The sequence below is a fragment of the Lathamus discolor genome, chromosome 1 (assembly GCF_037157495.1).
Source record: "Lathamus discolor isolate bLatDis1 chromosome 1, bLatDis1.hap1, whole genome shotgun sequence".
Taxonomy (NCBI): Eukaryota; Metazoa; Chordata; class Aves; order Psittaciformes; family Psittacidae; genus Lathamus; species Lathamus discolor.
The window spans coordinates 33,451,103-33,464,543 of record NC_088884.1 but is presented as its reverse complement, the minus strand read 5'-3'; the positions used below and the strand labels follow the sequence as shown (position 1 = coordinate 33,464,543).

General features: G+C 38.5%; 1 protein-coding gene across 6 annotated transcripts in view; it reads left to right on the top strand.

The window, feature by feature from the left end:
• The window catches only part of CACNA2D1 (calcium voltage-gated channel auxiliary subunit alpha2delta 1), a 392,282-nt gene that overhangs the window by 169,849 nt on the left and 208,992 nt on the right, over window positions 1-13,441 (top strand). For all 6 annotated transcript variants that reach the window (XR_010610021.1, XM_065667215.1, XM_065667227.1 and 3 more), the window contains exon 4: window positions 9,345-9,404. Coding sequence is in view for 5 of the 6 variants with exons in the window: in XM_065667215.1 (XP_065523287.1) it covers window positions 9,345-9,404 (60 nt within the window). In the remaining variant the exon portion in view is untranslated. The remainder of the gene's footprint in view (window positions 1-9,344; window positions 9,405-13,441) is intronic.

Sequence of the window (13,441 nt, the reverse complement as noted above, 5' to 3'; positions counted from 1 at the left end):
AGAAGCTAAATGGACTGGGGAAAGGTAAAAGACACTGGTTTTAGCATTCGTCTCTTACATTTTTCTCTACCTTTAATTGCAGAGTGTTTTTACATTACAATCTGAAAGGATTTTCTGTTGGAGGGTAAGAAAATAGTATATACTGTAGTATGTATAGGGAAGGTTTGGAGTGCAACACCTCTTCTAAAAGATATTTGAGAAAGTTTAGAAGCAGCATGTTACTATGCTCTCTTTAATAAAGGAGAAAATAAGGAGCTCTGGGTATCTTGTTATGGCAATGCAAAGCCAGGTGTAGGAGCAGTTGAGGCTTTGGTGTGTTTCCAGCATGGCTGTCTTGACTGACATGTTATCTCTGGGAAAATAAAAGACATTTTTAGGGTTTACCAGTAGAAGGTCATTTTCCTTTGCACTCATTTTTCTCCAGGACTCACAGTTAAACTCTTTTTATTTCTTTTGACTAGAATTACTTCCATTAGGGAGCAGTTGCCTGAAAATAGCATGCAGTATTAATGTTTCATTTGTTTCTGTTGTTGCCAACAGTAACATGTTTCCTTGGCTCTCGCCCACTGACTGCTGATGAGATCAAGTTGATTATTCAGCAGCTATAGCCTAACACCTGCTCCATTTTTTTTTCCTTGACATGCAAAGCTGTTAATACACTGCCTTGCTATGTTAAAGTCACAGTTGTTATTCAGCTGTGGGTTTGAGATATATATATATATAGAGAGAGAGAGAGAGAGGATTCATTTGTTAATACACTTTTAATCAGTCAAATTCAGATTGATTCTGTTTCATATATCTGAGGACCTAAGAGAAGATGCTGATTTTTATTGTTTTTTTTTTTTTTTATTTTAATGTCACATTATGGTTCTACCATTCAAGCTCTGAATTTAATTATGAATGAAGTTGTATGTTTCCTGGGTCCATGTCTGGAAACGTTATTTCTGTACAGATTTCAGTGTTATCTCAATTTTATTATAAATCATTAACTACTTTGGACTTTATCAGGCTGGTTAAGGTTATGGATGTGTATTAATGAAATCAAAAGATTTAGTCCCATTCCTACAGAGGAAGAGATCATAATGTTCTCTGTTCAGTCTGGATTTTGCTCTTTATATAAATACCTATGCATTCCTGAGCAAGCTTAAAGCTGTATCTGATGATGTGGCCAAAGGGACATTTGACTGTCATTTCAGCAGAGACTAAATTGACAGGTTTCTGTCTTCTTTTGGGATTATAACAGCACTGTCTTTTGTAACACACAAAGTGTGAATAAATCCAGAACTGACATATCTCTCAATGTAGCGTTTCATACCTAGTTATAGCAGTTATACCTAGTTATAGTGAATATATATAGTTATACCTATGTACAGTGAATTGCATTAACTAGCAGATGATATTTTAATATCATAATGATGATAAATATACAAATAACGATAATTTTAAACAAAAAACACTGCAAACAGTAATTTGAATATTTATATATTCCATATATATCAAATGTTATCAATTTATGTAAAATGTATATTGATATAACTTAATATATTGTTATTGAACTCATATAAAGCTTTAACATTCTGTAAAATTTATTGTTCAGTTTGACTATGCAATGAGGCAAAATAGAGCTGCTCTTGCATCCCCTGTTATTTTAAAGGTAGCTGACTCTTAATAAAGAGGTATTTAATTGATTTGTTCTTTTTCCTACTTTTCCTTTTGAAATAAGTCAGTTGTGTGCATATTTCAGTTGTTTGTTCATATTTAGATCCTAGTCAGATTTTTGTGTAATTGCTGACGTGTAATTTTTAGCAGTGAAGGTTTGTATTTTTTTTTTTCTTTTTTAACTGGATACTTAATGAGGGGATATTAAAGGAGCTGTGAAACAAGCTCAGCTACACCTAAGTTAAAGTTGGGGTTTTTCTTGTAAGTTAGAGGAAAATTACACTGTTGAAATTTCAGAACACATGTTTTTGAGCAGGTTAATTTTGATATTTCTAAATCAGTGTGTGTAGTCCTGATTTCACCCTAGGTTGCTAAAAACTACACATACACTACAGCTGAAAATCAGGGTAACAAGGCATTGCCTACTCAATATGCGTGTCATCTTCCAATCATGCCTGTGAAGTTCCTAGCTCATCTGTGAATCTTAAAAGAGTTTCCTAAGGCAGACAGTGAACTGGAGCTAGTGGTGTAATGGTGCAATTGGTAGTTTCAGTCTAATGGTTTCTGCGTGTGTCCTTCACTTTGAGCTTGTTTGAAAATATAACACTAATGTGACTTGCATTTAAGGCATATGAATTACTAGAGTGAAAATGTAATAAGCTGTAAGGGTTTGAAACCTCTGCAAAGGAGGAAGATAAATTACATGCTGAAAGAAGCAGTCTTTTGCTGTTTCTATACACCGCTCTAGCAAAATTTCACTGCTGGATGTCAAGATGCATTTGACAGACCATTTCTTACTCCTCTTTTATGATAGTTTTTCTTCATACCTTTATTATCTACAGTTCTCTCTATCTCTACACTTGTCTACTGAAACATTTCTTGGCAATGTCAAGCTGTCATAATATTGCCCAGCTTCTGAACTCCAACAATTGCAAAAATCCTAGACATATATTCAGATTTGAGAACTGAACTTTCTTCCTCCCTCCTTCTCCCCATAAATGGGGAAATTGTAGAATTTAATAAAATGCTGCTTTTTTAACTTCTGCTGAAAATTTCCTGCATTCCTTGTTGCTTTTTAATAATAGTTGAACACAATTATTTTGTACATTCATTCTGAAGGTTATTAAGTTTGTAAGGTATTCCACACAAACCATATTTCATACGTCATGGACTGGACTCAGTGCTCCAGTCATAGAAAATGATTTTGTCCTCCCTCTGGTTGTCATTGTAGGTCTACTTGATTTGTCCTATTCTCTGTTACTCAGAAAGGTGCCCTCCAGCACCTGCAGTTCATTTATATGATAATTTATCAGATAATTTTATATCACTAGCTAAATTCTTAAATCCACACAATAAGAGAAAGAAAAAAAACAAAAAACAGGAGATAAGAGCTCTTTCTAATTCATGTTTTAGAGAAGAGCTGCTTTTATTTAGTGGAGAAATGTTACTGTGCCAAATGGTCTTTTGGCTTTATCCTTTTTGACTACCTGAAAGTTTTCTCAGTGATAGATGATTTTATGACACAACATTTTAGATGTCAAAAGCCACATGTGTGATCTATTAATTTAGGGTCTCCCCATTCCAGTTTTCCATATTAAAATCAATATGATGACTCATGTTAGAAAGCATTAACTTCACATGGAATACTGTAATCTGAAGTTTAGTTCAGATTTTGTTTCCCATTGATCCTTTTTAACCAATGGCTTCCCTCATGACATCCTTGTCTCTAAATTGGAGAGACATCAATTTGATAGGTGGACCACTCGGTGGATAAAGAACTGGCTGGATGGCCGCACACAAAGAGTTGTGATCAATGGCCCAATGTCCAGCTGGAGACCAGTAACAACTGGTGTCCCTCAGGGATCAGTGTTGGGACTGGTCTTTTTCAACATATTTGTTGGTGACATGGACAGTGGGATTGAGTGCACCCTCAGCAAGATTGCCAGTGACACCAAGCTGTGTGGTTCATGATATGCTGGAGGGAAGGAATGCCATCCAGAGGGACCTTGACATGCTTGTGAGGTGGGCTGATGCCAACTGTATGAACTTTAACCATGCCAAGTGCAAGGTCCTCCACCTGGGTCAGAGCAATCCCAGGCACAGCTACAGGTTGGGCAGAGAAGAGATTCAGAGCAGCCCTGCGGAGAAGGACTTTGGGGTTGATGAGAAAATGAATATGACCCAACTTCAGTGTGCGCTCGCAGCCCAGAAAGCCAACCGTATCCTGGGCTGCATCAAAAGGAGCGTGACCAGCAGGTCAAAGGATGTGATCCTGTCCCTCTACTCTGCTCTCGTGAGATGGTTAGTGTGATGTGTCCTTGCCCATGGTTGTAACTAGATGATCTTAAGGTCCTTTCCAACCTTAATGACCCTGTTCTGTTCTGTTCTGTTCTATTCTATTCTATACTATACTACACTACACTACACTACACTACACTACACTACACTATACTATACCATACCATACCATTCTAATGTTTTGGAATTGAAAAACCACTAGAAGGGAAAAATCTCTCGGTGGAGAATTAGCTTGACTCTTCCCTCACTCATTTAATGAAACAATGGGAATAAAGGTTATCATGAATCGTAAAAAAGTATTAACACTATAGTTGTCAACAGAGAAAAACCTTTAAAGCTCTATCTTCTAAATATGTGGAAGGTGATAGGAATTCTTTTCCATTATGTTTCTTTTTAGCATACTGTCCTGGGTTCAGGAGTAGCAGTCATTTTTCTTAGTAGCTGGTGCAGTGCAGTGGTCTTGACTTTTGGCCTGGGAACAGTGCTGATAACACCAATGGTTTTAGTTGCTGCTCAGTAACGTTTACTCTGACCGAGGACTTTGTGAGTCTCATGCTCTGCCAGGGAGGAGGGGAAGCCAGGAGGAAGCAGAGACAGGACACCTGACCCAAACTAGCCAAAGAGGTATTCCATACCACAGCATGTCATGCTGACTATATAAACTGGGGGCAGTTACCCAGCAGGGCTAGATCACTGCTTGGGTCAGGCCGGGTATTGGTCGGTGGGTGAGGAGAGGTTGTATTCTCTTACCTTGTTATTTCCCTCATCATTATTATTATTGGTGGTAGCAGTAGTGACTTGTGTTAGACCTTAGTTACTGGACTGTTATCTCAACCCATGGGAGTTACATTCTTTTGATTCTCTTCCCATCCCTCCAGGAGCGTTGGGGAGGAAGAAGGGGGAGTGAGCGAGCGGCTGTGTGGTTCTGAGACACTGACTGGACTTAAACCACGACACGAACATGACAGCCTTGTGTTGGAAATGAGGTCATCTTCTTAAAAAAACCTGATAAAGTCTGAAATAAAATCACTGTTCATGTGAACAAAGCAGAAATAGCTTGAAATGCATTAAACAAGCACAGAAAATAGGATTTTCCCTGTTTATTTTTAACTTCAGTTGAATTTTGTAATTTATAGCTAGATTAGGAAAAAAACCCAAACCTATCCATTTATACTGTTGGTAATGGTTAAGAGTGGAAAACAACCTTTGAGGTGTTATTTTGAGTTGTGGTCCAGAGTATAATAACATCAGCTTTTTTTGTTTTTAAAAAGCTAATTTCTGATTGTGTTAGATTATGTGTAATTTTAGGCCAGTAATCTGTAGGAAGAGTGTTTTCATAAATTCCACAATTTCAGTAGGCCTGTAACATACTCTTTTTCATTATGACTCCTCTCCTGCCTCATATGAAGAGAGTGAAACTGGCTCCAAAGAGTAACTGGGTTATATGTCATATGAGGTCTATGTTGCACACAGGAGAGCAATTATAAACACACTTTTTGTTTGGTACTTTATATGCTTCAGATTTCCTCATTAACAGGCTTCAGATCAGATTGCCATCATGTGGCACAGAAGATGCTGGAGTAGGAGACAGGCTGTAACACTGCAGTGTAAATACATGAAATAAAATCACACTGCAGATCTTAGAATCATAGAATATCTGAAGTTGGAAGGGATCCATTAGGATCACTAAGTCCAGCTCCCTACTCCTTGCTGGACCACATGCATACCATATGCATATGGAAATTCTGTAATATTGAAATTGTGTGTGCTCATTAGGGTTAGCGATAAGCACAAACCAAAACCCTACTGTTGGTCACCATCTTTTAAAATCTGTGTAAGTATTAAAATTCTGGTTACATTTATACTGAGGATGATGGTATTTACATAATGGAATATAGCAATGCATAGAAAACAAGTTCTTATTTGAGGTAGGAAAATATGAATTCTCTTGGAAACTCATATGCTACAGTGTTAGTGATCAGAATACTTTTAAAAGCAAGTAAAAAATTGCTTACAGAAGTGCATTTGTTTCCTTTAAAATTTTGTTGGCCTATATTAAAGCTGCAGTGAAATCACAGTACCAGTCTTCTATTGTCACCTCTGACACTTTATCCCAGTCTTTCCAAATCTTTTCCTCATATTTCTCTCTCATATTTTTTATGCAATTCATAATAACCTACAGAAGAACAATATTTGTATTCCAGATACATATATGAAAACTGTTTTCAAAGCTACTTTTACTATATTCTTTGTGGCTTTTACACTGTTCAGGCAAGAACAGGACTGAATATTTGGTTTGTATTTTAAAATCAGGACTTGAAGTTTGTTGTATGTGTCTATATTATGGTATTTAAACTTGATATTGATATGTACTCCCTAGGTATTTGTCTTCTTAAAATAACTTTAAAAAATCCATGGATTTGGTATTTTAGAAAGCTTTGTAAGGGTATTGATGCCTAATAACTCTAAGCTTACACATTCTATAATAGCCTTATATATCAAGGGGTAGCGAAATATTATTTTCAAGATAAAATACTTAGAGTGAAAAGCACAAAAAGAATATTTATTTCATTGTACTGAATATAATTGTAATTGTGTCATCAGCTGACAGAATTCTGTGCTGGTTAGGAGGAGATAAAGATATGACATGTGCACAAAAATGAAGGTTGGAAGATGAATAGGCCTTCTAGGGAGCTGATCTTTACAGATCAGATAAAGATTCATCAGGTCTCTTTCTTGCAGTCTGTGCTACATCAAAGGCTGTCTTTCCAGATGACTTGGAACCTGGGGACAAGACCTTCAAAATGGACAGTTTTGAGGTTGACAGGCAGCTGGGCTTTGGGGTTTTTAGTTTTGCTTCTTTTTTTTTTTTTTTATGTGAGTGTGTAATCTCTTTTATAATCCCTTTAAAAATTAAAGAAACATTCATAGGCTGACTGACTAAATAACACTTGCATCTTATCTATCTTCCCCCATAACTGTTTTGATTTAAAGGTAACCTCATTGAAAGGTTTAAGGAAATCTAGTGGAAGGTAACTCTTGACATCTTTCAAAGTTTGGTTAAAAATACTTTCTTGTGGGCACCCTGCACACTATTTAGAAAGCAGCAAGGGAGAGAGCAGTACTTACCCATTTAAAAAAGTTGTGTTGTTTTGTTTTGTTTTATAAAAAGAGGTAGAAATAATTGTTGAATCTAGGAACATTTATTAAGCAGATGCTTGATTAATCACAGTGTATTCAAGCACCTTAAATTTGACATGCTACAGTAGCTGAATCTGGCATCAGCCCCTGTGATCTCTTATGGAGAAGAGCCATCTCACAGCTGTCAGGCATCCTCCAAAAGCATAAGAATAGATGCACCTTGTTAGCTTTTGCAGTCCTCTCTTCCTGGTCATGGTTTCTCAGTTCAGAGTAATCTGTATTTTATTGCCTGCATCTGAGAATCCTTGCTCTCCAGGAGACTGCAGGGCTTTTTAAAAATACCTTAGAATCATAGAATAGTTAGGGTTGGAAAGGACCTCAAGGTCATCTAGTTCCAGCCCCCCTGCCATGGGCAGGGACACCTCACACTAAACCATACCACACAAGGCTCTGTCCAACCTGGCCTTCAACACTGGGAGGGATGGAGCATTCACAGCTTCCTTGGGCAACCCATTCCAGTGCCTCACCACCCTCACAGTAAAGAACTTCTTCCTTATATCCAATCTAAACTTCCCCTGTTTAAGTTTGAACCTATTACCTCTTGTCCTATCACTACAGTCCCCGATGAAGAGTCCCTCCCCAGCATCCTTATAGGCCCCCTTCAGATACTGGAAGGCTGCTATGAGGTCTCCACGCAGCAGCCTTCCAGTATCTGAAGGGAGCCTATAAGGATGAAGTAAGTATCTTGAAGTGACGTAAGTGCTTACCTTGAAGTAAGCCAGAATGTTTATGTCACGTGTTAATTTTGTTCTTTCTCCACTTAAGGTGATGTTAAATGGATCTTTATACCAGGACTGAAAACATCTCATAGCTTTCAACTTCACGTCACAAATACAGAGACACGGAGTAAAAAGTTATTAAAACCTAATATGGAGAAATACTGGTTTGCATGTTTGTTTTAGAACCATTTCTGCTCATACTTTTATTTATACAAATATGAATCTCAGTATTTTAGTATTTGCTAGAGAAGCCTGTAGGGAATTGCAGTGGGTCACAGTGTTAGAGAGATGTTACCTGATTAAACCTTCATTGTAATGAGAGGGAACATGGGATGCGTCAGGTGTCAGTTTGCTGTTGTGATGCTCCTCTGTTGGTGTTCTCCAGAGACTCTTCCATCAAAACAGGGAAGGCAAGACCTGACATTTGCATCTCTCAGGTGTAAGCAGGTATGATCTCTTTGAGAGAGATGAAGAATTAGTGTCTCCTTGTGTCACCAAAGAGGGCACAGGCATCTTGAATTTGCTTCATAATCTAGCTATTTTTGACCACAGTCTGAGGTAGAGGTGGGAGGCTGAGGTGAGGTTCTGACAGCATCATCTCTGCCGTTCCAGCTTATGTGAACTTTCTGATCTACTCCTTTTAGTTGTTAGGAAGAGCTGACAGTTGACTCAACTGAAAATGTGACTTAGACCAATTCGTTTTGTGTAGCAGTTGATCTGAATGTTAAGAGCATCATAAGGCTCACTGTGCACATGTTGTTACACAGTAAAGCATTTTCATCTCTATCTATCTGGTGGACATCGTCAGGCTATTTCTGTTGGAAAGTGACCACGACCCCCCAGAAACATTTACTAAATTTTTTGTTGGGTTATAGAATAACAGTAATAAAATTAAGTAAGTCACTCAAAAGTTAGGAGATGCCTTGAGTCTACATGAGCTACATTCATACCAGGTAGCTACTACTGCATAGGGAGCTGGCTACTTTTCGGATGGGTTCTTGCCTCAGGGCTCTGGCATGGGGGATGCTGTGAGCAGCTCAGGACATGGCAACTTCTATATGCAGAAATTAAGTAAACTTCTCACAAATGTGGACAAACAGCCTTTTGCAAAGACATGTCACCAACCCAGTGGAAGTCTCTGTGCAAGAGATTGATTTGAATGGCCATCATTGGATCATTCTTGTGCACTGCTCCTTGCTTACCACGGGGCTGAGGACAAAATGGATTTCTTTTCAATTATTTAAATAGGAAAAATGCCTTCTAAGAGGATGCTTCTACTCTCCAACAAATAATAACATTTTTGAAATAAGATGGTGCATCTTTACTCAAAAATACATAATTTCAAAGTGAATAAAAATGCGTAGATTTATAGAAATTAAATATAGAAAAAAAACAAAAAGAAAGATTTTGCTAAGTGAAGAATCAATACATACTAAAATTTATGCCCTTTCTCTCTTTGGTCTCCAGCGCCTCGCTAAAGAAGCAGAAAAGTACCAAGCATCACATCAGTGGAGGGATGAGTTTGGGGTAAGTTTCAGTTTTTCACCTTTTAACATTCTTATATTTTTCCTTTTTGAAATGTTAAATATAGTCTTACAAACATGCTGTTTATATATACTCACCACAGAAGGAGACATTGACTATGAATAGAGATTTGGTTTTATTCAGTAAACAGAATCAAAGTCTGGGTGTCTAGAGACTGAAGTGGACTTTTAAATTCAGAAGGTCATAGGGGAGTGTTGCGGTTTAAACAGCTTCACAGAGAGGGGGATGTAGATCTGAGGTGTATAGACAACATCTGTTTTTGACATACAAGGACTGATTACAAAGACATATGAGTGATGGTTAATATCAGTTAAAAGCACTGAAACAATCGTAGGAACGATTGTTTCAAGTTGTCTTTTGCTTATATGGTAGAAAAAAATGGGGGAAAAGCTTAATACAGAAGGATTTGGTTATCTACAGGACTATATGACTATATTGGGAATCAGAGGCTATTTTTTAGAATCCATCTTTAATAACTGCATCTCTACAATATTCTAGTACTGCTAAAAGAGGCCCTAATCCAGTAAAACACTGAACTATCTTCTTCAGTCATTTCAGACTTTACTGAAAAACAAGTGACACAATTGTAAAATGTCCAACATTAATTCCTTATTACTGAGCATGCCAAATTAATATTGTGCGGCTTAATTATAAGCCTGTTAATTTTAGACTACGGTTCCCTGCTGTGTCAGTCATTTATTATGTCTTCATTACCTGTTTCTTCAGAAAATATAAACAGGTGGTGCTTTTACATGATGCTGCTACAAACCTAGATTGTGTTTGCACATCCACTAGAATCATAGTGGTGCACAGTTAAATGCACAATAGTTTTGTATGACATTGTTGTGGTTTAGCCCTAGCTGGCAGCCGAGCCCGACACAGCTCACTGTCCCCCCGGTGGGATGGGGAGAGAACTGGAAGAGTAAAAGCAAGAGCACTTACGGGTTGAAATAAAGACAGTTTAAGAGGTAAAGAGAAAGCTGAACACGGGCAAAGCAAAATAAAGAATTCATTCATCACTTCCCACGGGCAGACAGGTGTTCAGCCATCTACAGGAGAGCAGGGCTTCATCACATGTACTGGTTACTTGGGAAGACAAACACCACCACTCCAAATGTCTCCCCTTCCCTTCTTCTTCCCCAGCCTTATATGCTGAGCATGGCACTATATGGTCTGAATATCCCTGGGGTCAGTTGGGGTTAGCTGCCCTGGCTGTGTGCCCTCCCAATTCCTTGTGCACCCCCAACCTCCTCACTGGTGGGGTGGTGCAAGGAGCAGGAAAACCCTTGACTCTGTGTAAGCACTGCTCAGCATTAGCTAAAACAGCCCTGTGTTATTAGCACTGCTTTCAGCGCAGATACAAAACACAGCCCCATACCAGCTGCTATGAAGAAAATAAAATCTATCCCAGCAAAAGCCACCACGAATGTCCTTTCTGATCCAGTGTTTCTCAGACGCTTGGACATCTGAAAACAAAGAGACAAAAAAGCCCAAGCAAACCGAACACCTAAAGTGAGGCCAAATAATTCAGACAAGAGCAACTCACATTTAGGAGTGTAAAGAGTGTCTAGACATGGCCTGAATGCTTTTAAGTGTGCTCTCAGTACAGGAACAGCTTCTAATATGCGGTAAAAGAGCACATATTCCATAAGGGCGCAATAATGAGAATGCCACAGCAACCTTTACTGCTAATCTGTCTCTGTTTTGAATAGAAAACAAAACCTGCAAGTTTGATGGACACAATGCAGAACAGTGTGAATACACTCAGATGCTCTTTTTAATCATTTTGCTGTTTACTGAGCACGCTGGCATCACATCAACACTGTCTCAGCTTTTGGTTTTCTTTTTGCCTTTTACTTGCTGTAGAAGTTAGTCATACCAGAGAGTCTTCTGGTCTTAACAGAATTCATTGCCATGGAGTGATCTCAAAGTAATTTTGAGATGTGATTTTATATTAATGTTGTGGCTCGGGCAAAGACTATGGTCAGATAAAAAAAAAAAGAAAAAAGAAAAAGCTGTTGGATTTATAATAAAGTAACTGCAAACCTAGCTCATGCTTTATTGACTTGAATTTGGATAGGAACAGTGCACACTATATAATAGCCTTGACATTAGGTTATGCAATTAAATTTCAAATAAATGTATTAAGCCTCTTATAATTTAATTTGTTCCATTTTTGCCAGAAGTAATCTTTCTTCTGTTCTGGCCTACTTTTTAACAAATGCCTGTTCAAATTAGTTTGCACACAGATCTTTGTGATAAACTTAATTTTCACTGGAAGATTCATATTCCTAATAGTTGTGATGGAAAATAGAAGATATACCGTAAAACTTTCTGTGGATGAGGGTTTGTGAAGTACTTCTGATAGTACTTTACACATTATGATACACATTATGAATGGTGTACATCATGCTGGATGAGGTTTATTTCTTGTCCAGGATTTAGTTTTGGGTGATAAAAGCCCTTCTAGCAGCATTGCACAAGTCACTGCAGACAGACATTCTCTGGGACAATCTATTTCTGCTTCTAAAGAGCTCACGATCAGCAATGTCATTGACAGTCAGATTGCAGTTGAATACTAGGATAGAGTTTTAAGGAGAAAGTATCACCAGCATTACTTCCGGGGAAGCATATATGGGCTTCCTTCAGTGGAACAAATGCAAAAGAGCAAGGTCAAAGAAGGCAGGTCCTAATACCAAGGTCTCTACAGAACTACAATGGATGTGTCAATCAAAAGATTCCTAGAGTGCCTATTCTAACACCTTATTCAAAATATGAGTATAATTTTCAGCAAAGGAAGCATGTAAGCATTAAAGGTTTTATTTGCAGGTTAATGCCACGGTATAATAAAAATTCAGTATCCTTGGATATGGTCTTCTGAAATTATCTAGTACAGGGAAAGAATCTAAGATGCAGATTTGGTCCCACAGCCTCATTTTTCTTATTTCATAGAATCATAGAATCATAGAATAGTTAGGGTTGGAAAGGACCTCAAGATCATCTAGTTCCAGTCCCCCTGCCATGGGCAGGGACACCTCACACTAAACCGTCCCACACAAGGCTCTGTCCAACCTGGCCTTCAACACTGCCAGGGATGGAGCACTCACAACCTCCCTGGGCAACCCATTCCAGTGCCTCACCACCCTCACAGTAAAGAACTTCTTCCTTATATCCAATCTAAACTTCCCCTGTTTAAGTTTGAACCTATTACCTCTTGTCCTATCACTACAGTCCCCGATGAAGAGTCCCTCCCCAGCATCTTTATAGGCCCCTTTCAGATACTGGAAGGCTGCTATGAGGTCTCCACACAGTCTTCTCTTCTCCAGGCTGAACTGCCCCAACTTTCTCAGCCTATCTTCATATGGGAGGTGCTTCTGTGATCATCCCTGATCATCCTTGTGGCCCTTCTCTGGACTTGTTCCAACGGCTCCATGTCATTTTTTATGTTGAGGACATCAGAACTGCACACAATACTCCAAGTGAGGTCTCACGAGAGCAGAGTAGAGGGGCAGGATCACCTCCTTCAACCTGCTGGTCACACTCCTTTTGATGCAGCCCAGGATACGGTTGGCTTTCTGGGCTGTGAGCGCAGATTGAAGCTGGCTCATGTTCATTTTCTCATCGACCAGCACCCCCATGTCCTTCTCCGAATAATTTCATGTAAAGACTGTCAGAATTGTCTAAAAGAGAGAATTTACTTACTTTTATTAAAAAAAAAAAAAAAAAGTTGGGACTAAACCACTGATAGAAACACAAATCCACATCTGATAAAATCCACTCATCATTGGTCTCCACTTTACATCAAGCCATTGACAATTTGAGTGCAACCATCAAGCCAATTCCTTATCTAGCGAATGGTCCACTCAGCAAATTCATGTATCTCCATTTTAGAGGCAAGGAAGTTGTGCAGGATAGTACCAAGAGCTGTGCACAGGTTGAGGTAGCTGACATCAGTGACTCTTCCCTTTTCCACAAATGCTGTAACCTTGTAATAGAACACCAACAATTGTGCCAGATGC